We start from the raw sequence: 27,084 nt of genomic DNA on the forward strand, positions 1-27,084 counted from the left end.
TGCCAAGGTTGCAGGTTTGATCCCCATATGGGACAACTGCATATTCCTGCATTGCAGGCGGTTGGACTAGATAATTATTAGGGTCCCCGATTCTACCATTCTATGAGTCTATAACTCCTGCACATGCAGGCCAAGCATCTGAAGGCATGTGACTTGTGTTTCTGAAAACTCTCTACTGTCACATGACGCTTCTTGCACATTTTCCCCAGCAGTGTTCTGCTAGCTAGGCTTTGTCTCTGATGCACAGAAAATATTGGGTAAAGTATGTCGATATTCAGGATAAACACACACACACACGTATGTTATATTTATTCTGCTACAATATATACAGTTGCTGCTACAGTAAAAACCTTAAGATGTCCTTGTTTAATCCTGCGTTAGAGAGGAAATAAATATGAATAGCAGCGTCTGATCCACAAGACGGGCAGGATCCACTCCCACGTGGAATTTCTCTCTCTCCTGTGGTTCCAGTTACAGATAGGTAGTTACAGATAGGTACTCCCACGTGGAATTTCTCTCTCTCCTGTGGTTCCAGTTACAGATAGGTAGTCGTCAGCAGGCTCATCTCAGCTATCTGCCAATCTCCCATTCCCACCACCCTTCTGAGTAATACCCCTCCCCACCTTCTCACTATATAGAAGGATCTGGCAACTTCTGTTTCAGTGTATCTGAAGAAGTGTGCTTGCACACGAAAGCTCATACCAAGAACTAACTTAGTTGGTCTTAAAGGTGCTACTGGAAGGATTTTTTTATTCTCTCTCCTGTGTCAGTGTGCCTTCTAGGGAATATCCTGTGGCTCCTTGCAGCGCTTTCATTTTCTAGCAAGTGTAATCCTCTGCACAGACAGAAATAAGCGAATTGGATCTGACAAGGTTGGAAGCCTCAGCGTGCCTACTCAAAAGTAAGCCCCATCGAGTTCAACAGGACTCCTTCCCAGGTAACTGCAAAGCGCTTGCCTAAACTCGATGGGGGCTTTCCCTTGGGCTTGCAAAGAATGAGCCGCGCAAAGCAAATCCGGCGCAACAGCGCTTGCATCCTCAGCAATATTTTTAAAAATGAAATAAAAGCAATACCCGGCGGCACGTGTCTAGCCTACTCAGTCGGAAGAGGACTATAATTCCCAGCAAGCTCCGGGTGAAGGAGGAGGTCCCTGGCTCTTGCTGGGGGGCGGGATCGTCTCCTGCGCCGATTCTGCATGGGCGGCAGAGGACTGCTGGCCGCAGCCATTGGAGGGTCTCCAGGCGCCGTTCCCTTTGCGCTGCTTCTCTTACCGCTGCCGGCGCCCCCATGGCTACAGCGTCGCCCTTGAAAGTCAGCATCGTGGGCTCAGGAAACTGGTGAGCGCAGGTGGGGGGCGCGATCCGCCCAGAGGCCACCGGGGCACCGAGAGGAACCTGCGCTTCCTGGTCCTCAGCCCTTGTTGCTTAGGATGCGCGGGGTATAGGGGCGCAGGCAGGGGTGGAGAATCAGGCGTCTCCTACTCCTTTGGATCGAGGTCTGTTTTTCCTAACAAAGAATTCCCTGCAAAATAATATATGCAGCTGTCACGAACCGTCATCCTTGTTCTACTTCCTTGTTGGGCGGGAATAGGCGACACCCCTGATCACCCTTTTGCAAATCTCCTTTTTTTCTGAATGGCAACTATCCCCCCCCCCCCATAGTTAATCGCACGTGCGTCAGGTTTGCGGTTCGTTTTAATACCTCGAGGGCTGGGCCTGTTCACCCGCTAATTTCCCCCCTCTTTCTTGTCCTCGCCCTGGCTTAGGATAGTGGAAGAATGATGGCGTTATTCTAAAGGCACCGATGACGGTTCTCTAGTTTGGGAGGGTTTTCTCAAGGCAGGTGGGCAGGACGCACGCCACCAGAGAACAGCCCACAAAACTCCCATGCACTCAGCGAGAACTCGGGTCCATGCAACGCCAAAAGGGTGCCATCCGTAGAATAATAGAATTGTAGAGTTGGAAGGGACACTGAGGGTCACCCAGCCCAACCGCATGCAATGCAGGAATCCTTTGCCCAACGTGGAGCTCAGACCGACGACCCTAAGATTAAAGAGTCCATGCGCAAGAGAGAAATACCTCTCCAAGGTTTGTGGAAGTACAAATGAATGGGGTTGTGAGGTGGGAAGGTAGCTCAGAACAGCTTGATGAAGTCTAAGCATGCTGTGGTTGCAGAATGCTGACTGTTTAAGGAACCAACATGGGTCTTGAACCCATGGGTAAAAGGGACCCCTGACTATTACGTCCAATCGTGGCCGACTCTGGGGTTGCGGCGCTCATCTCGCTTTATTGGCCGAGGGAGCCAGCGTACAGCTTCCGGGTCATGTGGCCAGCATGACTAAGCCGCTTTGGGCGAACCAGAGCAGTGCATGGAAACGCCGTTTACCTTCCCGCCGGAGCGGTACCTATTTATTTACTTGCACTTTGACGTGTTTTCAAACTGCTAGGTTGGCAGGAGCAGGGACTGAGCTACGGGAGCTCACCTGGTCGCAGGGATTCGAACCACCGACCTTCTGATCGGCAAGTCCTAGGCTCAGTGGTTTAACTCACAGCGCCACCCGAAACGTTGACAGCTATGTGAACCCATGACCTCAAGATTAAGAGTCGCATGCTCTACTGACTGAGCTATCCAGCTACACATACGTAACATATATATTTTTGCAGGACTCACTTGTTACGTATGCTTTACATGCATATTTTATTCTTCCTCCAAGGGTGAAGTGAGTGGTTCTGTTCTCTCCCTCCATTTTATCCACACAGCAGTCCTGTTCTGCTGAAAAATAGTCACTGACCCAAGACCACCCAGTGAACTTCATGTTGGAGATGGGATTTGAACCTCGTTCTCCTGGGTTCTGGTCCAGTATGCTAACCATTGCACCACAATGGCTCCTTTTGCATGACAGTGCCTAGTCCTTCCAGCAGTTGTGCTTAAAGCTTTCAGATGAATGTGTGCTAGATATTCTGCGAGATGACCACGTTCCTGCTTCCTGTGTCCCACAACGCCTTAAATACTCCGCTTAGAAACCAGAAGTGTCTGTTTCAGAATGCTACTTATTTCCCCTGTCAGTAACAAACTTTGTCCTAAGTTCCTCTTGTCTACCACCTGAATGTGGCTAAAAAACACCTTGAACCTGGTTCGCCTGGGTTCTAGTCATCCGCTGAACCACAGTGGCTGTCATTGCTTTTGCACGAAGCCTGTTGCATATAGATATTTCCACTTTCCATGCTGCATTAAGAAGAATACCTTTTGCTCTGGAAAGTATTACCTGTAGAACTCCCTTTGCTCACCTTTGTCTTCATCCTTTCATGGAATATACACGGAGGGAGAGAATCACACTAGCTGGTTCCACTTCCCCCACTCCCAACCTCTGCAGAACAGACAAAGTTGAGACTGCACATGGATAAATGCTCAATTTACTTACACGTGCATGGAGTCTGTATTCAGGACTGGGAGACCTAGCCCTGTTCTCCCTGTTGTCTGAACAAGTGGAAGGAGAAGGGGAACATGCTATCCAGCCCCACCCTCTGCGCATTCAGCTGAAGTTTGCCTTCTGGGCATTCATCCGCAGGTGCGTCATTGGTGAGGGTGAGGCTCCTGCGACTGACTGCAACAAGTAGCCAAGCCTTTAGTGTCACCTGCCAATAGAAATTCCGCAGGCGCCTTCTGTGTGTCAGCTTTTAAATGCCTGCTGCGCTGATGCAGGCATTTCACCTTTCCATTAGCTGACTTTTGATTTTAACGCTTTTGTATCCCATATTTTGTACCCATATTTTGTATGGGTAGGGACAGGGGTGGCGCTGTGGGTTAAACCACAGAGCCTAGGGCTTGCCGATCAGAAGGTCGGCGGTTCGAATCCCCACGACGGGGTGAGCTCCCGTTGCTCAGTCCCTGCTCCTGCCCACCTAGCAGTTCGAAAGCATGTCAAGTGCAAGTAGATAAATAGGTACCACTCTGGGGAGAAAGTAAACGGCATTTCTGTGCGCTGCTCTGGTTCGCCAGAAGCGGCTTAGTCATGCTGGCCACATGACCCGGAAGCTGTACGCCGGCTCCCTCGGCCAATAAAGCGAGATGAGCGCCGCAACCCCAGAGTCGGTCACGACTGGACCTAATGGTCAGGGGTCCCTTTACCTTTACCTTTTTATGCCAGGTGGGTGGGGTACAAATATTATTATTATTATTATTAAGCTTAGTGTATGGCTTTATGTATAATTGATATTTCAAATTGCTTCCTGTGAAGCACCTCAAAGCAATTCTACAATACAATAAAGCCTAGAAAAAATACATATATAAAAACAAGTTCAAATCCAACAGAGATATTACTGGGATAGCAGTTTTATCCCTTCGAATGGAGCAGCTTTTTGCGGGGAGGGGAGCAGTTCAGATTGCTCTTCAAGGAACCTAGATGATGTTTTGGTCTGTTTACAGAGGAGGAGGATAGAGCTGGGTGGTATCTGGTTTTCAACATTGTGATATATCACCAGCTAAACATTGCGATATACAGTGGTACCTCGGGTTAAGTACTTAATTCGTTCCGGAGGGCCGTTCTTAACCTGAAACTGTTCTTAACCTGAAGCACCACTTTAGCTAATGGGGCCTCCTGCTGCTGCTGCGCCGCTGGAACACGCTTTCTGTTCTCATCCTGAAGCAAACTTCTTAACCCGAGGTAATGTTTCTGGGTGAGCGGAGTCTGTAACCTGAAACATATGTAACCTGAAGCATATGTAACCTGAGGTACCACTGTACTTTATTTTAAAAAGGGGGGAGGGGTGTTTATGTCCAGGAGGAATAGTGGGATATTTTTAACCTGCTTTTTGTCTTGCACCCACTGAGATATCTTCTGCAATATCAGCTGACAGAGCCTGTTCAAATTGCTCAATGTTGGCAGCAGATTAGTGCTGACTTTGTTTCCTGAAGGGCATAAGTTTTACATGAGCCCCATTTCAAACTTGCAGAGACAAAACTTTATTTCGTGGTCACTTGTAGGAGCTGTCAGAAGCATTTTACAGAGAGTTGCAAAACTACACAGCACACACTCTTCAGAACTGGGAATGAGGAAATGGGAGAAGGTGGTTCGCTATTTTGCAATTTTGTGTTCCTATACTGGTTACTTGCTTTCATCCATTGCCATTGTGATACTGCAGTAGAGTGGTACCTCGGTTTACGAACAGCCCTGTTTACGAACTATTCGGTTTAAGAACTCCATAAAACCGGAAGTAGTGTTCCGGTTTGAGAACTTTACCTTGGTTTACGTACGGAAGCCACATGGTGGAAGGGCGCTGGCAGCAGGAGACCTCATTAGGGAAAGTGTACCTTAGTTTAAGAACGGTTTTGGTTTAAGAATGGACTTCCGGAACGGATTAAGTTTGTAAACCGAGGTACCACTGTAAATATCTTCAGTAACACGACTGCTTTTTAACATGGATGCCTTATCTGTTTGTTTTGTTTTGTTTCCTTTGCTGTAAAGGCTCTACGTGAATACGTTATTCCATTTTTTACAGGTAGCATATTGGTCAAAGCTTAGCAATGTTGACCTATTTTATATATTGGCCCGTTGGAACAAAATTTATCATATAGATTTTATGAGGGCAAACTCATGTTCACAATGCACGATGCAATATTTAAAGTTACACGGGGCTTTTCCTCTGTTGGATGTCCCCAAGGAATTTGAAGAGGGAAAGTGTATTTTTAAGTGAGACTGAGGTCTTAAGCCCTGTTTAATCGTTTGTTTCAATCTTAAATGTGCAAAATATCTGAGGTAGAGCAAATACACTTTGGGACAGACAAGCAAAAAGAGGTTCCCAATTGTGGAAATACAAAAAAAAAACCCCAAGGTGGTTACAAATGCAGATCCTTGGCATGTAACAGGTTAATGTATTTCCAAAGAGATCGACCATTTTTGGGGGGGGGGGGGAGGCCTTGGAAACTCTTTCAGCACACCCTGAACATTAGTTCTTCCAGTTAAGGGTTTGACAAGTACGTGCACATAACCCTAATTTTAGGAACTGCTGGTATTTGCCTTTCCTTGCATCATTCAGTTTAATTTAAATATATTAAGCTACAAATATTAATAGCTGTTTCGGTAATTATTTTACACAGTGCATTCAATCTAAGTCATTGTTTGGCTTAGCATGACATGCCAACATGGTCAGTGGTTCATCCAGAGTCACTAAATGAGCTTTATGACTGAGTGATTTGAACCTAGCGGTAGTTTGAAAGTCCATGACAGGCATCCCCAACCTGCGGCCCTCCAGATGTTTTTGGGACTACAACTCCCATGATCCCTAGCTAACAGGACCAGTGGTCAGGGATTATGGGAATTGTAGTCCAAAACATCTGGAGGGCCGAAGGTTGGGGATGCCTGGACTATGATCACTGCAAAACACTGGAAAAATATCTCCTGATGGGAAAGAATTGATTCATTGATTGCTTCCCTAGCAATGGATTTTGTCAGCTACCTACCACATCCAAGAGAGCACATAATTTTCAAATTAAAATCTAGTGGCTTCGATAGTCTGCATTTAGAGCAGTATAAAGTGTCAATGTTTCATCTGTTTGCACAGGGGTTCCCCTCTCCTTTTAAGGCAGCTGATACTAAGAAGGAGGAGGAGGAGGAGGAGCTGTATCCTCAGTGTGTTGTTTTAGTGATCTATAAAAGCCTTCATTATATCGGACCTCTTCTATTTCTAAATTTATTCTAGCCCCATGTGACACTTCCTAGGCAGAAGTCATGAAAGAGAGTTGTGTGTGAAAGAGACGGTTGCACATATAAGACAGAAGAAGTCTCTTAACAGATGCATTTTTTTAATTTATCCGTTGCCTCGTGGCTCAGTGGGGCCTTGCATCAAAGAAAGCACATGCAGCTTAAATACCAGTCCTTATTATCCTTAACATATAAAAGACATGTGACAAGTACAGAATGACTGGAGGCAAGTTGAGAACATAAAACTGCTCTGCCTTATGATATAAAGCTTCAGGCATGAGTGTCCGTGACTTTGAGGCACTTGTCATTGTTCAAAGGGCATAAATTTAAACTCTGCCCTGGGGCAGAGTTTTATGCTTCTCAAATTACCTTGCTTATCAGTTGAAGAAGTTTAACCTCCTCACTTAAGGTGCCAAACTAGTGCTTAATGCAAAATGCCTTGCTGTGCAATTTGCCTGTGTAATTGGGCTGCTGTAATTGGGCACAGAGTTTTGCATACACTAACCAGGGGTCAAGAAGGTTTACCTCGGGCTGGATCACGTGAGAGTGCGTGCGCCCACGATTTTTGGCGTCTGCGCAGATGCAATTTCTGGCTCCGCAGAAGCGAGTCCCTGCGCTGTGCTGCACCGGTTTAGCGCAGCGCATGGGGACTTGCCAAACAGGCGGCTCGTTTCGGGGGTGGTTCGGGGGCCAGTTAAATGTTATCCCTCGCACAAGTTGCTTTTCAGCTCTCAGTGAAGTGAAATGAGGGGGAATAAGTACCGGTAAAAGCAGGGCTTTTTTCCGTAGCCAGAACTCAGTTCTGGTACCATTCTTGCTGGGGCTGATAGGGATTGTAGTTTGGTAAAAGGTAAAGGACCCCTGGACAGTTAAGTCCAGGCAAAGGTGACTATGGGGTTGTGGTGCTCGTCTCGCTTTCAGGCCGAGGGAGCCGACGTTTGTCCACAGACAGCTTTCTAGGTCATGTGGCCAGCAGGACTAAACCGCTTCTGGCACAACAGGACACCATGACGGAAACCAGAGTGCATGGAAACGCTATTTACCTTCCTGCTGCGGTGGTACCTATTTATCTACTTGCAGTGGCATGCTTTCGAACTGCTAGGTAGGCAGAAGCTGGGACTGAGCAATGGGAGCTCACTCCATCACGGGGATTCAAACCACCAACCTTCTGATCGGCAAGCCCTCTGTCTTAATGTGGCATATTTAATAAGGTGTCATATTTTCTCTATTTATTACAGGGGTTCTGCTGTGGCTAAAATAGTAGGCAACAATGTAAAAACGCTGCAAAAGTTCGCTTCTACGGTGAAAATGTGGGTTTTTGAGGAAAACATTGATGGACGGAAATTAACCGATATCATAAATAATGATCACGAGAATGTAAAATATCTCCCTGGACACAAGCTTCCAGACAATGTGGTAAGACATATATATTAGTTATCTCTGTTTATTTTAAGCATTTTACTATTCTAAAAGTATTGTTTTAAAAGTTTTACTATTCCCCTCACACGGCTGCATTTCCCAGAGTTCTCTGGGAAGAGGGATTGACTGCTCAACCACTCTGGGAAGTGTAGTTCTGTGAGGGGAAATAAGGGGTCTCCTAACAAATCGCAGCACCCTTAGCAAACTACAGTTCCCAGGATTCTTTGGGGGAAGCTATGCCTGTTGAAGTGAAATAAGAGAGCTTCAATTGCAGACGTGACTTTAGTGTGGGTCCAACCCCATTGGGCCCAACTAATAAATGTCTTCAGAACCTGGTTTTTGTGTGAGGAGAGGAACGGCGCAGAGTAAAAATAATGGGCTTAAAGTAAAAGAACAAAAGCTCTTATTCACATTTACGTTTTGTTAAATTCCAAAATAATAGCTGTCAGTCATTTGCAAAAATTGGAACCTAGTGTGCCCTCCTAGTGAACAGAAGGAGATCTGCCATTTGTGGAAGGGGCCTGGGTCTGGCAAGCCTTCCATTCATAGCACTGAGAGGCAGCGGCGTAGCGTGGGGGGTGCAGGGGGGGCCGGCCGCACCGGGCGCAACATCTGGGGGGTTAGGGTTAGGGGGCGCAAATCCACGGGTTAGGGGGCACAAATCCACGGGTTAGGGGGCGCAAATTACTTGCCTTGCCCCGGGTGCTGACAACCCACGCTACGCCACTTCTGAGAGGAGATTGTTTCTCTGCTGTGCTGCGTCGCAAAACAAGTTATTTTTCTGGAAGTTGCACCAACAATCTGAAGTTGATTTTTATAGAAGCATGAGGCTAACTAGGGGAGGAGAAGACAGAATTTGTTTCCATTCTGTGAGTAAATTCTGTTCACAAACCTCTGATTCCAACCCACAGAGAATAGTAACCATTTACTATCCGCAATAAGTATTAGATTTCCCCAAATCCAATGTAAATGGTATCTTATTTAATTCTGTTTCCAACTTTAGAAGCAATCAGAAACTTTATTTTTGTGTTTTTTTATTGTAAGCTGTCCTGTGATCTTTGGATGAAGGGCAGTATAGAAATTTGATGTAATTTGCCATTGGTTTGTTTAAAATTTGGAAAACTAATAAATATTATTTGGCAAAAAAAAAAATACAAATTGAATTACCGTATTTTTTGCTCTATAAGACTCACTTTTTCCCTCCTAAAAAGTAAGGGGAAATGTGTGTGCGTCTTATGGAACGAATGCAGGCTGTGCAGCTATCCCAGAAGCCAGAACAGCAAGAGGGATCGCTGTGCAGCGATCCCTCTTGATGTTCTGGCTTCTGAGATTCAAAATATTTTTTTCTTGTTTTCCTCCTCCAAAAACTAGGTGCGTCTTATGGTCTGGTGCGTCTTATAGAGTGAAAAATACGGTAATAATAATAATAATAATAATAATAATAATAATACTTTGCTAGTTTACATTGGGTGGGAATGAGTTCCAAATTTGCTTGTGCCTTTATACTTGAAATTTGCTGTTATTATCAGTTGGCTCGCCAAGTATTAGCTTCTTACAACAAACAATACAAGCAACACGAAGACCAGTATACTAGATAGCACTGCAAGGTATTAGCTTCTTGGCAGTATAAAATATTTGCTCTGCAAATAAGCTTTCCGCAATTCCAGCTGGATGCATTTGCCAATGGTCAAAGCCAGCCAACAAAAGAGTCGCTTTTGGAATAGTAGAACCAATCTGTGCTTAGTTTTAATCTGTGCTAGTTTGAAATCTTTAAATTTTACGGCCATTATACAGTGGTGCCTCGCAAGACGAAATTAATCCGTTCCGCGAGTCTCTTCGTCTTGCGGGTTTTTCGTCTTGCGAAGCACGGCTATTAGCGGCTTAGCGGCTATTAACGGCTTAGCGGCTTTAAGAAAAAGGAAACAAACTCGCAAGAACTCGCAAGACGTTTCGTCTTGCGAAGCAAGCCCATAGGGAAATTCGTCTTGCGGAACGACTCAAAAAACGGAAAACTCTTTCGTCTAGCGAGTTTTTCGTCTTGCGAGGCATTCGTCTTGCGGGGCACCACTGTAATAATAATAATAATAAAGCATTTCTACAAACAAAATAAAATCGGCGCATTGAGACAAATGTCTTCTTTCTTCTCTCTTTCTCATCTCTCCCTTTCTTCCTCCCTTGAATAAATGTCCATAGGTTGCTGTCCCAAATCTGAAGGATGCCGTGCAAGACGCAGACTTGCTGGTTTTTGTCATTCCCCACCAGTTCATTCATAAAATTTGTGATGAGATCACGGGGCGCGTAGCCAAGAAAGCTGTCGGTATAACTCTCATTAAGGTACAACAGATACAAGCCTTACTTTGGTGTCAATGAATCCTTTGGAATTGTTCAATGGGCTGTTGGACAAAAACAATGCTGAAGAGATGTATAATCCCTAGACTTACGACAATATAGATCCAGCTCATTTGGATCAGTAGTTTTGAGTTCTGAAAGGTGCTGTGCATCATGTAATTATGTAAAGATGGTAACATGGCGAGTCAGTGATGCTGTGGCGTAATGTCACACACCCCTGTGGCAAACATGCCTTGACTGGAGCTCATCATTGTAGCGCTGTGACACCCTCCCTCTTAAATTTTCTTCCATTAGAGGTGAAGCAAGCCCTACATTGTTCTGTTTTTGATGTTGGTGGAAACATTTATTTCCCCCCTAGCATTCTCAGATTGCTCCTATTTTATTTCTGAATTTGTTCATTTTTATGTTTTAACACTGCTCCTTGATTTGTGTTGTGTTTTGTTTTCCATTTCTGCACATCACTTGGGTCTTTTCTGCAAAGCAGTTTATGAATTCTAATTTTTTTAAAAAACAAAAAACCCACAGCTTTTAAATGGTCATTGCAGTTCTACAGATTCAGCCTAATCTATGGACTCAGCTACATGTTAAAATGAAACATTTTAAATGTGTTGTGGGGGCGGGACATGGGTGGCTAAACCACTGAGCCTCTTGGACTTGCTGATCAGAAGGTCGGCGGTTTGAATCCCCACGACGGGGTGAGCTCCCGTGTCTCTGTTCCAGCTCCTGCTAACCTAGCAGTTTGAAAGCACGCCAAAAAAGTGCAAGTAGATAAATAGTTACCGCTCCAGCAGGAAGGTAAACGGAGTTTCTGTGCGCTGCTCTGGTTTTGGTGTTCCGTTGCACCAGAAGCGGCTTAGTCATGCTGGCCACATGACCCGGAAAAACTGTCTGCGGACAAACGGCGGCTCCCTTGGCCAGTAAAGCGAAATGAGCGCTGCAACCCCAGAGTCGTCCGCGACTGGACTTAACTGTCAGGGGTCCTTTACCTTTACCTTTTAAAGTGCAATGTGCAAATGTGACACTAGATGGTGAAAGTGAGCTATGCAAAAATTCAGTGTATTTTTCAAACTGTTTTAAAACCAAGCATTTTCAAGGCGTTTTTTAATATGTGTGTAGATTCCACCCAGATGGCATATAGGCAGAATTTCACCCACTGGTGAGGATAATTATCAGTCTTCTGTCCGATGTTGATAACTGACTATAGTGGTTACCTTTTAATGTTTGCTGCAGGGAATAGACGAGGGTCCAGAGGGTCTCAAACTCATATCTGACATCATCCGAGAGAAAATGGGAATAGACATCAGTGTGCTGATGGGAGCAAATATTGCCAATGAAGTAGCAGCAGAGAAGTTCTGTGAAACCACAATAGGTAAAAATTTTTTAGTATGCTTTATATAGGGTCTTCTCCCTGTTGTCATCTGGTACCAATCCTCTAAGGACTTTAGATTTTATTTATGACATTTTTTTATCTAATCCTTCACCCAAGACGCTAACAGTAGAATTTGATTCCTCTATATATTACCCTGAAGAATGGTAGAGATCATGGGAATTACAGTGACGTCTTGTGCAGGGGTGAATGACATGCCTGAAGAAGGGGCGTGCTTATAATCTATATTTATATATTCCTGGTTGAGTTTTTAAAAAATGTTTTTATGAGGGACCTATGTATATAAGATGGGACGTGGGTGGTGCTGTGGGTTAAACCACAGAGCCTAGGACTTGCCGATCAGAAGGTCGGCGGTTTGAATCCCCGCGACGGGGTGAGCTCCCGTTGCTTGGTCCCAGCTCCTGCCAACCTAGCAGTCTGAAAGCACGTCAAAGTGCAAGTAGATAAATAGGTACCGCTCCGGCGGGAAGGTAAATGGCGTTTCCGTGTGCTGCTCTGGTTCACCAGAAGCGGCTTAGTCATGCTGGCCACATGTATGCCGGCTCCCTCGGCCAATAAAGCGAGATGAGTGCCGCAACCCCAGAGTCAGTCATGACTGGACCTAATGGTCAAGGGTCCCTTTACCTTTATGTATATAAGATAGCATTTTGGATGGAAGACACAGTCTACTGAAAAACACAGTCATGCTTCATTGATATCTTTGTGATCATACCTGGAATTTTATTAAAATAGGGCAGGAGTGGGCCAAATTATATAACGCCCTACTAGATTATTGTAGGCATCTTGTGGCCCATGGATTTCTCCATTAGGCTTGTTTTCAGCATCCCGTAAGGCCCTGGTATGATCCAGGTCCTCTCACTTTAAGAGCCCATATCCCAGTATGTGCAGAGAAGGCTTTGCAACTGAGCATTTTTGATAGTGCATCTGGCCCTTGGATAGGGGACAGACCATGTTGAGAAGACTTGGGTTCAAGTCATGAGGTGTACTGGATGGGCCTTGAGCCCAGGTCACTGTCTCCAGGCCTGTCGTCCCTCGCAGGGTTGCAAGCCCACTTTGGATTCAATGGAGGAAAGATGAGAAAGAAGTACCGTATTGGCCAGAATATAAGATGCACCTGCAAATAAGATGCACCTTTAAAATTCAAGGGGGGGGGAGAATATCCGAATATAACCCGCTCCCTTAAAATTGGGTTACAGGCTGAAAATGGCTGTGGTTGGTAGAATTGTAACTCCTAGCCAATTTAAGCCTTTGAATCTTGCAAGCCCCCAAAAGTTACCGCACAGTCACTAAAATAGCAAATCACTATTCAGTTGCTACAATTCCGCAGGCACTCACACCCGTAAATGGCAAATGAACGGTCTCAAGCTTGCAAATCGGCAATAAAACATTTTTTTGGTTCCATTTTACCGTATGTCTGTTTCAGCAGCGATATCGTAAAAGATAATTTTTGTAAGGTCGCGAATTTAAGCTGCACTTTAACTTTTTATGGTCGGAATTTGGGGGGGGGAGTGTGGCTTATATTTGGATCAATACAGTATAAGCCTGATCAAGGGCTTTAAAGGATATAAAAGTAGACATGAAGAGTTGCCTAGTACCTTGTTTTGAACAGTTCCGTCTTGTTTCTAAAAGCCAGCATACTAGCTAAAATAAAGCTGACCGTTCTCCTTCTGCCCTTCACCTCCACACCCCAAAATAACAGGCTGCAAAATTTTGGAGAATGGCTTCCTCTTCAAAGAACTTCTCCAGACTCCGAACTTCCGAATAACTGTGGTGGACGATGCCGATACTGTTGAGCTTTGCGGTGCTCTTAAGGTAATATTTGTTTTTGGGCAGGGATGACATTAAAAGCTAAAAAACAACAACCCTAAAACTAGAAAGCAGAGAGCTATGGGAAGTTGGGTACTAGGCCAACACCTGCTTCTTGCTTCCTCTTGATGCTAGGGCTCTGTTAGAGGGTGATGCCAAAACTCCACTCAACTTGCCTTCTCTTAGATGGCTTCCTCATATTTTGTGTCCGAGGGGGAAGTACTGTGATGCCATACTCAAGATCTTCCTTTCTTCCTATGCAGCAAGAAACCCCCAAACAAACCACAAGGGTAGGGATGGGGAAGCCTGCGGCCTTCCCAAAATTGTTGGACTCCAACTCACATCAACTCCAGCCAGCAGGGCCAGTGGACAGGGATTATGGGAGTTGTAGTCCCAAGAACTGTCTCCTTTGTGCCAAAGCAGAATAATCTAGCCAAGCTTGGGACAGTGACCCAAACATAGACTTTATTTCTTTGTAAAGGGGTTTGGTGGTGGTGGCACTTCCTAATATGTGAAGATGTTACGTTTTTCATTTGCATTTGGCTCTCTTATCAGCTGGCTAGATTTCAAAAGGTGAGCACCAGAGAAATAGGCACGGGGCAATACTCCAAAGTCCCGTACCACCAACGTTGTCCCATTGGTTGTTGCCAGATTAAATTGTTGTTGTTATTTAGTTGTGTCCAACTCTTCGTGACCCCATGGACCAGAGCACGCCAGGCACTCCTGTCTTCCACTGCCTCCCACAGCTTGGTCAAACTCATGCTGGTAGCTTCGAGAACACTATCCAACCATCTCATCCTCTGTTGTCCCCTTCTCCTTGTGCCCTCAATCTTTCCCAACATCAGGGTCTTTTCCAGGGAGTCTTCTCTTCTCATGAGGTGGCCAAAGTGTTGGAGACTCAGCTTCAGGATCTGTCCTTCCAGTGAGCACTCAGGGCTGATTTCCTTCAGAATGGAGAGGTCCCTGGGACTCTCAAGTCTCCTCCAGCACCATAACTCGAAAGCATCAATTCTTCGGCAATCAGCCTTCTTTATGGTCCAGCTCTCACTTCCATACATCACTACTGGGAAAACCATAGCTTTAACTATATGGACCTTTCTTGGCAAGGTGATGTCTCTGCTTTTTAAGATGCTGTCTAGGTTTGTCATTGCTTTCCTCACAAGAAGCAGGCGTCTTTTAATTTCGTGGCTGCTGTCACCATCTGCAGTGATCATGGAACCCAAGAAAGTAAAATCTCTTACTGCCTCCATTTCTTCCCCTTCTATTTGCCGGACTAAATAAATCTGACTAAAAAGATCCAGTAGCAGAAGGATTTCGGCTTGTGCAACAGACCTTCTCCTCCCTGCATATTCCTCAGTGTTCTCCCCAGATCTGTTCTAGTGGGTTGGGGGAAAGTACAGAACAAATTTAGTTGGGTGCATCAGGATAGGAGAGGGAGGGGAAGTTATTTTGCACAGCCAAAACTCCTTGCACTTGCATATCTGTTTTGTGGGATGTGGCGCCCCACCCTTTTTAATTGGCTCTTCTTTTTCAATAGGGACACAGGTGGCACTGTGGGTTAAACCACAGAGCCTTGGACTTGCCGATCAGAAGGTTGGCGGTTCGAATCCCCATGACGGGGTGAGCTTCCGTTGCTCGGTCCCTGCTCCTGCCAACCTAGCAGTTCGAAAGCACGTCAAAGTGCAAGTAGATAAATAGGTACCGCTCTGGCGGGAAGGTAAACTGCGTTTCCGTGCGCTGCTCTGGTTCGCCAGAAGTGGCTTAGTCTTGCTGGCCACATGACCCGGAAGCTGTACGCCGGCTCCCACGGCCAATAAAGCGAGTTGAGCACCGCAACCCCAGAGTCGGTCACAACTGGACCTAGTGGTCAGGGGTCCCTTTACCTTTACCTTCTTTTTCTAAAAACAGGGAAGGTTTCCCTAAGGATAGCTGCCTGAGGACTGAATCAAGCGCCAAAAAAAAAAAAAAAAAGTTCTGCTGGTGGGATTCATGTGCCAATCACGATAATTTTTAGCTCACGACATTACTTAAAAGCACATCTAAATGCAGTGCCTATAATGATTGCAGCTGGAAGATGATGAAAGAACATCTGCTGCATATCCGCTTCCATTGGATGTCTTTTTATCATGTCTGGCAACAAGCTGGTGGAGATACAGATGCAGCTAAAAGGCTCTGCAAATAGATTTCCCCCATTTCAAAAAATACCAGATGTGTTAGATTGTTATCATTCACATCGGTGCTATAGAGACAAGGCACTAGAAACGAGTGCCCGGCGACAAGAGCTTCCTGCCTGTTTCGTGTACTGGCCATTTTCATTGCTAGGGACCAATCTGGTGAAAAGCATGCATGAGTACTTTTGAAAGCAAGACATTTCCCTTCTTTTTAAGAGAGTGGAGAAGTGTCACACTTCAGATGCTGGAATCCACTAGAGATAGATTTAAAACTTTCATAGTAAGATCTGAACATCTGTGTGCGATAGAGGTTTCTTCGTGTACTTGGCCCCAAGTCTTGTTGTTGTTGTTTATTAATTACTTATACCCCATCCATCTGGCCAGCCCTCCCCAGCCACTCTGGGCGGCTTCCAACAGGATTTTTAAAAACACATTAAAAGAGCAAACATTTAAAACTTCCCTAAATAGGACTGCCTTCAGATGTCTTCTAAAAATCAGATAGTTGTTTGTTTACCTGACATCTGGTGGGAGGGCATTCCACAGGGTGGGTGCCACTACTGAGAAGGCCCTCTGCCTGGTTCCCTGTAACTTCACTTCTCACAATGAGAGAACCACTAGAAGGCCCTCGGAAGCTGGACTTCAGTGTCCAGGCTGAATGATGGCGGTGGAGACGCTCCTTCAGGTATACTGGGCCAAGGCTGTTTAGGGCTTTAAAGTTCAGCACCAACACTTTGAATTGTGCTCGTACTGCGAGCCAATGTAGGTCTTTCAGTGATTTGAAACCCTTCCTTCCGCAATATGCGAGAGCAAATAGGGAATGGCAGTTAGAGGGAGAGAAGGAGAGTGAAGGTCCAAGTAAACTTTATTCTTTCATTCCTTCACAGTGAGTTCCTGTTGCCCCCTCCTGCACACTCTTTGGCAGTGATAGTGGGTCACCTCTCCTTTGCAGCCAATAGGATTATTTGGCCTCAGCCAGTGCAAGGGGCCGCAATACAGGAGACCCCAGGGACATTTCCACCTGCTGTGCGAAAGGGCTTGGTCCTGCTAAAAGGATATACAGAGAAGAATTGGTGTCTTTGCGTCCCAATTCCCCTTTTGTTGTTGTTGTTGTTTAGTCGTGTCCGACTCTTCGTGACCCCATGGACCAGAGCACGCCAGGCACTCCTGTCTTCCACTGCCTCCCGCGGTTTGGTCAAACTCATGCTGGTAGCTTCGAGAACACTGTCCAACCATCTCGTCCTCTGTCGTCCCCTTCTCCTTGTGCCCTCCATCTTTCCCAACACCAGGATCTTCTCCAGGGAGTTTTCTCTTCTCATGAGGTGGCCAAAATATTGGAGCCTCAGCTTCATGATCTGTCCTTCCAGTGAGCACTCAGGGCTGATTTCCTTCAGAATGGAGAGGTTTGATCTTCTTGCAGTCCATGGGACTCTCAAGAGTCTCCTCCAGCACCATAATTCAAAAGCATCAATTCGTCGGCGATCAGCCTTCTTTATGGTCCAGCTCTCACTTCCATACATCACTACTGGGAAAACCACAGCTTTAACTATGTGGACCTTTGTTGGCAAGGTGATGTCTCTGCTTTTTTCCAGTAAAGTTCCCCTTTACTGCCAAAAAAATACCTGCTGGAGAGAGACAATTAGGATGCACAATCCCAGTTCCTCCACCCCTTTCAGTCCTTCCAGCAGGAGCATCACTCTTCTTCAATGCCTGCAGCATCAATTTCCAGTGAACGCCTTGACGCAACACTTTGCTCATTCTCTTGTGGCCCAAGGCTCTTCTGGTGCTGCTGAGAGCTAGTTCTGGAAGAGATGTAGCTGTGCTGGACGACACACAAATTCTCTAGTTCTGTTCAGCCTCCTGAACACCTGCAAGTTGGTCATCAGGGGGAGCGATGGTACTGAATCTTTTCATATAAGCAAAATTTTATTCCAGAGAGATGGAAAGTGCTTTCTTTAAGGTCAAACTCACCACTTGTACCTCCTTCTCCAGGCTATTCTCTCACTCATTCATTCCTACTGTGTGTAGGCTCCCTTTTGAGTTTGCAGATTTGCTGCTGTTCCATACTAACGTGAAATGCTGCCAGATTCTTTTAGGGTAATTGGGTAACAGCAGCAATTATGCGATGTACAGCACTGTAAATATATGTCTGCACTTCCTCTGCTGTTGAAGAGCTTAGTTTCTGGCTGTTCCATGCCCTGGAAATGAGGGAATGCAAGCGACAATCCATTATTCACACCAGCTCTCAGCTAAGCTTGCCAAGGTGCACATTGGCCATCTATTCTGAATTTATTTCATTTCTGGCAAAGTTCTCTGCGGTTCATTGAATCTGAGCTCAACCTTGTGATCCACTGCCTGTCTCCCTGAGCTATGGGCAGTCTGAACGGGAAAGCCGGTCTCGGACAGCTATAGATATCTCCACGGTATTTACATCACGAGCATATGATGCTACTTTGTGAAGAATCGGACCATTGGTCTCGCAGCAGAATGCCAGGACCTCAGGCAAAGGTACTTGATTGAACTGGAGAGATCAGATTGAACCCCGGGCCTTTTTGCATTTATAGCTGTCATCTCAGTGTCTGCTGGGATAGCTCATTCGGTAGAGCATAAGACTCTCAATCTCTGGGTTGTGGGTTCGATTCCTATGCTGGGTGTCAGATGGCAATGGTGGTTGCTCGTGAGTCTTTTACAGGTTTTATTTTGGTGCCAAAAAAAAAAAAAAATATTTTGGTGCAAAACTATTTACAGTGCAGAGCCACAAGTTCATGTCTGCCTCAATCGCTAGCAGAATCCGGGAGTGGGCGTTTCCGGGTCCTCCCCCAACATAAGAGCTTCGTCACCCCCAGCCTTTTCCTTCCTTCTTTGTGTTTAACACCTCTGCGCAGGGTGGGTGACGGAAGGGGCGTGCTTCCCTCCTGGCTGGCTTGACCAGGAGGGTGCTGAGGCTCCCAGCAGCATCCTCTGGTCCTTTCCCCTCTTCCCCACTGGAGGTGTGGCTTTCCTCACCACAGGAAGAGGAACTGCTTCGCAAGATTTTCGGAGGTTCCCTGTAACCCAGCTGCCCCTCTGCTTCCCTTCCCTGTTCCAATGGCAGTACCCTGACACTGGGGAACAGATTCTTGCATTGCAGGGGGTTGGACTAGATGACCCTCATGGTGGCCTCCAACTCTATGATCCTACGACGATAACAAGTTGATCTAAATGGTGCAGTGAAATGCTGTAAGCTGCTACCAAATGGGGATGGAACATTACAGAGCTCTCTGTCTCAAAGAGGAAGCTTTGTAGCCTCTGTAGCCTGGAGCCAGGGTGGGGATTTTAAGCACGCTACATCATTTTGGCGATGTGCCTGATCATTTACCATAAGACTCTATAAGACTCACTTTTTCCCTCCTAAAAACTAAGGGGAAATGTGTGTGCGTTTTATGGAGCGAATGCAGGCTGCGCAGCTATCCCAGAAGCCAGAACAGCAAGAGGGATTGCTGCTTTCACTGTGCAGCGATCCCTCTTGCTGTTCTGGCTTCTGAGATTCAGAATTTTTTTTTTCTTGTTTTCCTCCTCCAAAAACTAGGTGCATCTTGTGGTCTGGTGCGTCTTATAGAGCGAAAAATACGGTACATAGCATTTCTAGCATGAGGATTTATTTTCCTGGTCCAGAACTGCGAAGTCATTGAGTTCTCTTGGGCAAGTCAGTGTTTTGCTTGGCGTAAGAGTAGGAGTAGTAGGGATCAATAAGAATTGCACATTTTTTTTGCATTTAAAATTGCTTTAAAATTTTCGTACTGCTTTCTTGGAGCTTAGGATGGCACACATGGTTCCCCCAGGCACATCCACTCACAACAACCCTGTGAGGTAGATTAGGCTGAGGTCACCCAGTGAGCTCTGTCACTAAGCAAGAGCCCTTCCACCTTCCTTGCCGCTTCAGAGTCTGTTTCTCAAACAGTTGTTTCCCCCTCCCTTTTTATCTTCTCCTCCGTTAGAACATTGTGGCTGTGGGAGCTGGCTTCTGCGATGGCCTCCGCTGCGGCGATAACACCAAAGCAGCTGTCATTCGGCTTGGGCTGATGGAAATGATTGCCTTCGCAAAGTTCTTCTGCAAGGGGCAGGTGTCCACTGCCACTTTCCTGGAGAGCTGTGGTGTGGCAGACCTGATCACCACGTGCTACGGGGGCCGCAATCGGAGAGTGGCCGAAGCGTTTGTTAGAACAGGAAAGGTACGGTCCCTGGGACTCGCTCTTCTTCACACTTGCTTTCCTGTGACTGACTCTTGAATCTCTTCCGTTGTTTGGAACGATCTCGTGACAGGTGGACACACAGAGTAAAATAATTGTCTGTCATGTGGGAAAAGTACAACACGGGTCTCGTGGTGATTTGCTGGGGTCTTGGGATGACAATAATGACAACCACAGCATTCTCTTAAGTAGTGTTCCATTGCAGGATGTATCAGATCGGACCTGACTCCATTACCTAGTGTGATGAGCTCCTTAGATAACTGGTTTTGGAAGGGAACAGGAGGGCCAATATTATTTATTTAAAATTGGGGTGGGGGGACGGAGTCAGGGTTTGAGGCAAGGGAATTTTCCGAAGGTGTCCTCTACGATTCCCTCTCCCCTCCCTTCAGTAAATCTAGCACTGTACTCTACAGCTTAGATAGCTCAATTGGTTAGATTAGAGTTTCCCAAACTTGGGTCTCCAGTTGTTTTGAGACTACAATTTAAAGCCCTTCACGGCCTAGGACCCTCGTACCTATGGGACTGCCTCTCCCAGTATGCCCCACGGAGGACCTCAAGGTCCAGGGGGCCACTAGGGGGCGCATTGGAAGATGGCCGACAATACCATCTCTCTGACCCACACGGGGTAATTAAGAGGCTGTTATGGGAGTAGGCAACCTCCCTTGTTGCCCCAAGGAAATGGGGAACACTGCCCTTGCCTGCTGTGCCCATAAATCACCCCCTAATTCGAAAGAAGGGGGTGAGGGCCCTAGGCAGAATGCCCCCGTGTGGACCTCGGCTCTCCTGGACGCTGTCTCTACTGCTGCGCACTAGCTGCAGCAATTTGGAATAATTAATTACAAAAGAAGCAAATGCACATATTTCAAGTGAAGAAGGGGAGTGAAGTCTGCTAATTTAAGTGACCTCTGCGAAAGAAGACGATGGGTTGGAGAAACAGGAATATTTTACGATGAAGATACACCAAAGGCTGGGTATGTTGACAACGGGACTGAATGGGGGGGGGGGAACCTTTTTTACTTTCCTTCTATGTGATTTACAAGAACCCCTCCTCATTAGAATCGTCGGTTGAACTGACCCAAGCAGGATGATTAAGGTCTGTGTGGAGATAAACTTTAACCAAAAGTATGCTTTATGGAGATCGAGAAGCAATAAGAGCTTTTGGAATGGCGCAGTAATTAATTCGGAGTCGCCATCTTGCCAATGGATTTATAGCCGGGAGGAAGAACGGACTTGTTTTCAGACTGCATTCCTGGTGAATCTCCTCAGAGGTTTTGAGAAAGGAGGCAGATTGGTGAAGATTAATGACGCTAAGACTGTTTTGATGTATGGAAGTGATGTTATATGGAAAACGTCTGGATATGGCTACTGGATAAAAAAAATAATATCCACGCAGGATTACAAAATGTTCTAACCAGCTTGTGGAGACTATCAGAGGTCACAAAGAGAAAGGAAAAATATATGAAAATAACAACAAGAGATGTGGAAAAACAATAAGAAAGGACTGGATAGTACTGTGAACATCATAAGGTTAGATTTGTGGACATTAAAACAGCAGTAAGAAGCAAGAAGTTGATTGGATCCCCTTTGGAACTTGAAATATGGGTACCCCCAACAAAAATTTTAAATTCGGCTGTGTAATTTGGAATTTATGTAATTTGGTTTGATTTGATGTGATTGGTCGGTTAATAATAAATTATTCTTAAAAAAAAAGGAGGACCTCAAGGTCCATAAATAGCAACACCCTAGTGGTCCCGGGCCCTAAGGAAGCTTCAACCAGAGCCAGGGCCTTCTCAACACTGGCTCCAGCCTGGTGGAACACTCTGCCTCATGAGGCCAGGTCCTTGCAGGATCTGATTTCTTTCCGCAGGGCCTGTAAGACAGGGTTGTTCTGCCTGGCCTTTGGCTTGGAGCCAATTTGATTCCCTCCCCCTCTTTCTTTTTCCTTTCTCCTCCTGTGATGAGGCTTCATTTTAACATTTTAATATTTTACTGTTTCAATATTTTAATGTTGTATTTTAATCTTGTTTTTAAGTTGTATTCGTTCAACTTGTTTTTATTATTGCTTGTTAGCTGCCCTGAGCCCGGCCTTGGCTGGGGAGGGTGGGGTATAAATAAAAATTATTATTATTATTATTACAATTCCCATCATCCCTGACCACTGGGTCTTACTAGCTAGGGATGATGGGAGTTGTAGTCCAAAAAACAGCTGGAGACCCAAGGTTGGGAAACACTGGGTTAGATTGGGGTGCCGATAACGCCAAGGTTGCAGGTTTGATCCCCAGATGGGATAGCTCAGGCTTCCTCAACCTCGGCCCTCCAGATGTTTTGGGACTACAACACCCATCAGCCCTGACCACTGGTCCTGCTAGCTAGGGATCATGGGAGTTGTAGACCAAAAACATCTGGAGGGCCAAGGTTGAGGAAGCCTGGGATAGCTGCATATTCCTGCATTGCAGGGGGTTGGACTAGATCAGTGATGGCCAAACTTGGCCCTCCAGCTGTTTTGGGACTACAATTCCTATCATCCCTGACCACTGCTCCTGTTAGCTAGGGATGGTGGGAGTTGTAGTCGCAAAACAGCTGGAGGGCCAAATTTGGCCATCACTGGACTAAATGATCCTGTGAGTCCCAACTCTACAGTTTTACGATTCTGTATCCTGTGGATTGTTGCAATAGATAGGGCTTTGGATTTGGAGCACATCTCTACTCTTCTGATTTGGGGCATGGACTGTTCTGTTTAGGTTCAGTCTGCACTGGTTCTCCTCTTGGTCCAAAGAGTTGTGAAGTTTTCCCTCTAAATCAGGAATGGGGAACATCCAGCCCTCCAGATGTTTCTGGATTACAGCAGCCACTGTCCATAGTTGAAGACAAAGTGGTGTGATCTAACAAGGCAATTTTTGTGTTTTGTGGGTTAGCCGGGATACGTGTAAATCTAGGGTAGCCAAGGTGGTACACTGCCCCCATCCCAACAAAAAAAAAGATATCGCTTATCTACATCTTATGAATCATTAAAAGATACACCTTTTTTGTTAAAAAAATTGTTCAGTCTATTGAAGAATTGGAGCAAGAGATGTTGAATGGACAAAAGCTTCAAGGGCCCCAGACATCCGCAGAGGTGTATCGCATTCTTCAACAGAAAGGATTAGTGGAGAAGTAAGTGAGATCGTGTTTAAGCCATGTTTTGAAATGTTTTCCTTCTCAAATATGCTGGCACTAGCTTCTGGTAACTTTATTTTTGGTTGTTTTCCCCCTGGCCCCAAATTATTCTTTAACATAATCTCCAGAGCAAATTATTACCCCAGTACCCTGATAGAGATGCAGTTTGGCATGGGCTTGAACATTTGATGAGCAGGGTGGGGGAAAATAGTCTGCATGGATCCGCTGGGGGCTTGTGTGCCTTGTCTGTGTCTGAAAGTGTGGGTGAGCACATTCACAGCTAGCATGCAGCCCTCAGATAGTTGGCTGAGGGTGAATGCGGCCCTCGCGCAAAAAGAAAAAGAAAAAAGGTTAACCATCCCTACTATAAATGAACGGCTACCTTGTGGTGCCTCTCACTAAATTATATTCATTGTTTATATCAGACATAGGCAAACTCGGCCCTCCAGATGTTTTGGGACTACAACTCTCATCATCCCTAGCTAACAGGACCAGTGGTCAGGGATGATGGGTGTTGTAGTCCCAAAACATCTGGAGGGCCGAGTTTGCCTGTGCCTGGTTTATATGCAAATAAAAGAAGCATTTCTATAGAACCCACTGACATTAATGTATTGACGAAAGATTCATCGCAAAGGTAAAGTTAAAATGTAAGTTGTCTCTTCATGTCTGTCTCGGTGGAAAACATGAGCGCTGGTTTCATTGTATTCAAGTACTCGTGCATTTAATAGATGGCTGCTCCCAATGATGGAATAGTCTTTTGAATAATCATGAGAAATTCCCAGGGACTTTTACCAAAAGACCTTAGAAATCGAGTGGTTCCCCCACTTTTTCATTGTTCTTTTTGTTCAATCTAGTCTCCCAAATAATTGCTGCTTTTGACTGGCAGTTCCTTTCAGGAGTGCCGCTTTTATCCATCAGCTTTAAAAGCAATTTCCTTGGGTTGTCATGTTTTCTATATTACAGGTTGATGTTGTAGTTTTACCAAGGAACAAGATGCACATAGTAGCTTATTGGAGGAACTTGGAAGCTCCCACTGAATTTGGTTTTCCGCTCTTGTTCTGCCCCCCCCCAAAAAAAGAGTTGAAAAATGTTTGGCCTTCCCACTTTTGCCAACTCAGATCTCAGTATTCTTGTTTTATCTGCTTCCACCTTTTAACACCCAGCGGGAGGCAAGGAAGAGAAATGCGTCACACATGTCCAAAGTCCATTTTGGGCGCTTAATCCTAAAAAACAGGATTTGTTTTGTTCCTAGAAGGAACAAGGAGATCCATGAGCAGAACTCTGCTTGTGGAACAGGGCACATTTGGCTACCATAAAGAGAATGTGGGGAGACTATTTTAGGCAGTTCCCCCTGCATCTGAAAATCTGCTCTGGAGTGTTGAGGGATGATGTTAGAGGTGGCTACAGGTATAAGGTGGAATTGAGGAAGATTGACTTCTCAGCTCTGTTTAACAAAAGCCTCTGCCAAACTGAAGTTCCTTCCTCAAATGGAAAGACTACGTCAGTTTGCAGAAGGATTTGTGTTAGAACCAGCCCTGTCTCGTGTTAGTAACAGCAACACGTTATGCTTACCTTGCTTACTGAGTCCAAGGCAGCATTTTTATTGCCACAAATGAAAAAGATACAGTGGTGTCTCGCAAGACGAAATTAATCCGTTCCGCGAGTCTCTTCGTCTTGCGGTTTTTTCGTCTTGCGAAGCACGGCTATTAGCTGCTTAGCGGCTTAGCGGCTATTAACGGCTTAATGGCTATTAACGGCTTAGCGGCTATTAACGGCTTAGCGGCTATTAGCGGTTTAGCGGCTTTAAGAAAAAGGAAACAAACTCGCAAGACGTTTCGTCTTGCGAAGCAAGCCCATAGGGAAATTCGTCTTGCGGAACGACTCAAAAAACGGAAAACTCTTTCACCTAGCGAGTTTTTTGTCTTGCGAGGCATTCGTCTTGCGGGGCACCACTGTACCTGGTTCCCAGGAATGGCAGCAAACAAATGAGCACATTCTTTTTCTCCCCCCCCCCCCAAATTATTAATTTTCCATGTTTATAACAGATATAACATAAAAAACACACAAAAGAAAACACATTACAATACTAAAAAGAAAAAGAAACAAAAATATAAACATATATTACTTGTAAAACCCAATTTATCTTTCATTGTTAACCTACTTCCTTTAATCCCCCCTAACTGAATTTCATTTGGAGACCTGAAAACAGGTCTCCAAAATCATCTTTCTAGTAAAATTAACTCCTTCAATTTACTATCTTCTTCTCTTTTCTTAATAGTCTAAATCCATATTTCAACAAATGAGCACATTCTTAATAGCAGCCTAAGCCTCGTTGCAAAGATTTCACACCTGCCTTTGAAGGAAGAGGAGGAATTATTTAACATCCACCCGTGCTTATCGTTTGCACCGTGTCATATCGTTTGCACAAAATAACTTCTAGGGATCTACCTGACCTCAGACAAACCCACCAGGGGAAAGATGCATCCCCTGCTTGCTAGGGGAAAGGGCAAACTACAGAGAAAAGAAGTGTGCTAAAGGGGATGGGACAATAGCAGCTCTTCAGGATCCTGGAGATTCCTATGGCCTGATGTCCAGAGAACTCACTTACCAATCACAACTCGGACTTCACTCATTGTCTGAAAACACTTGACAGGTGGAAGCAGTCAGGTTGGCTCATTTCACAGAAATAGCTTAGGATACATGTGTATTTTACTTCCTAACTTTCTAGAAGGGTTAGAAAATGGGGTGGGGAAAGAAAGCTCAGAATATGGGCCCTTAGTTGGCCACCATAACATCTACAACTGACTTTTCTTGGGATATGAAATTTTTGTTTAGATGGACAGTTGTCTAAAATGTCCCATAAAGAACTCTTGCATTAATTCGTTTACATTCCTCAAGCTCTGTTTCAGCAACAAACCTCTTCCCTAGATAGATAGATAAATAGATCGATCGATCGATAGATAGATCGATCGATAGATAGATGATAGATAGATAGATAGATAGATATAGATTAGATAGATAGATAGATAGATAGATAGATAGATGATGATAGATAGATAGATGATAGATAGATAGATAGATAGATGATAGATGATAGATAGATAGATAGATAGATATAGATTTGTGTATCAAATTTTGTTCTGCCATCAATGCATCCTGAACGCTCGGCATTCTTAGCTTTTCTCCTCTCCATCTAGTAAAACGTTTTCCTTCCTCTCGTGTCTGTTTTTTAGGTTTCCACTATTTGCTGCTGTCTACCAAATCTGCTACGAAGGGAAACCCGTCCAGGATATGATTTCCTGTCTTCAGAGTCACCCCGAGCATATATAACGCATGCCTTGCCATTGTTGCAATTCCTGCCTTTTCATAGTAACACGTGGGTTCAAATGGGTATAATGAAGTTTTGCAAAGCGTTAACTCCGTTAAGCAATCATGGCAAAATGAATGTCAATTTGTGGGTAATTTTCAGTTTGATGTAATAGTGCAACGCCTAGAATGTCAGCGGTCTTTTTTTTACTGGCTAACATTTTGGGTAGATTTCAGAATAACGCTGAGTGGGGCTTTCACACTCCTCTAAGTATCCATGTATGTGTCTTAGCGGTATGGAAAATGCTTGATGTTTTTGTAGCCTTCATTCTGATGCTTTCTTTTTCTAAAGGGACCCATCCAGAGCACTCCAGTGATTATTGTTTGGGGGGGGGAGAGAAAAACAGGTACAGATCCTTTTTCTTTTTTATGGGCATCGGAGATGGCCTGAAATGCATTCTGCATTGAGGCTCTTTGCTATATACATAAAAAATTAGCTTCTGTAATGTACGCCCAGCTTTTAATCAGGGTTACATGCCTTTTCTTGAGAATGTTTCTTTTCTT

At 45.1% G+C, this 27,084-nt stretch overlaps 1 protein-coding gene across 1 annotated transcript; it reads left to right on the forward strand.

The window, feature by feature from the left end:
* Positions 1-1,136: 1,136 nt before the first annotated feature.
* On the forward strand, positions 1,137-27,084 carry GPD1L (glycerol-3-phosphate dehydrogenase 1 like). Its single transcript, XM_080975037.1, has 8 exons — positions 1,137-1,337; positions 7,939-8,116; positions 10,313-10,453; positions 11,699-11,837; positions 13,555-13,667; positions 19,807-20,040; positions 23,105-23,211; positions 26,448-27,084. Exons 1-8 carry the CDS (start codon positions 1,288-1,290, stop codon positions 26,542-26,544), a joined length of 1,059 nt encoding a protein of 352 aa, XP_080831163.1. The 5' UTR covers positions 1,137-1,287; the 3' UTR covers positions 26,545-27,084.

Source organism: Podarcis pityusensis, assembly GCF_964106645.2.
Source record: "Podarcis pityusensis genome assembly, chromosome: 12".
NCBI classification, from domain to species: Eukaryota; Metazoa; Chordata; class Lepidosauria; order Squamata; family Lacertidae; genus Podarcis; species Podarcis pityusensis.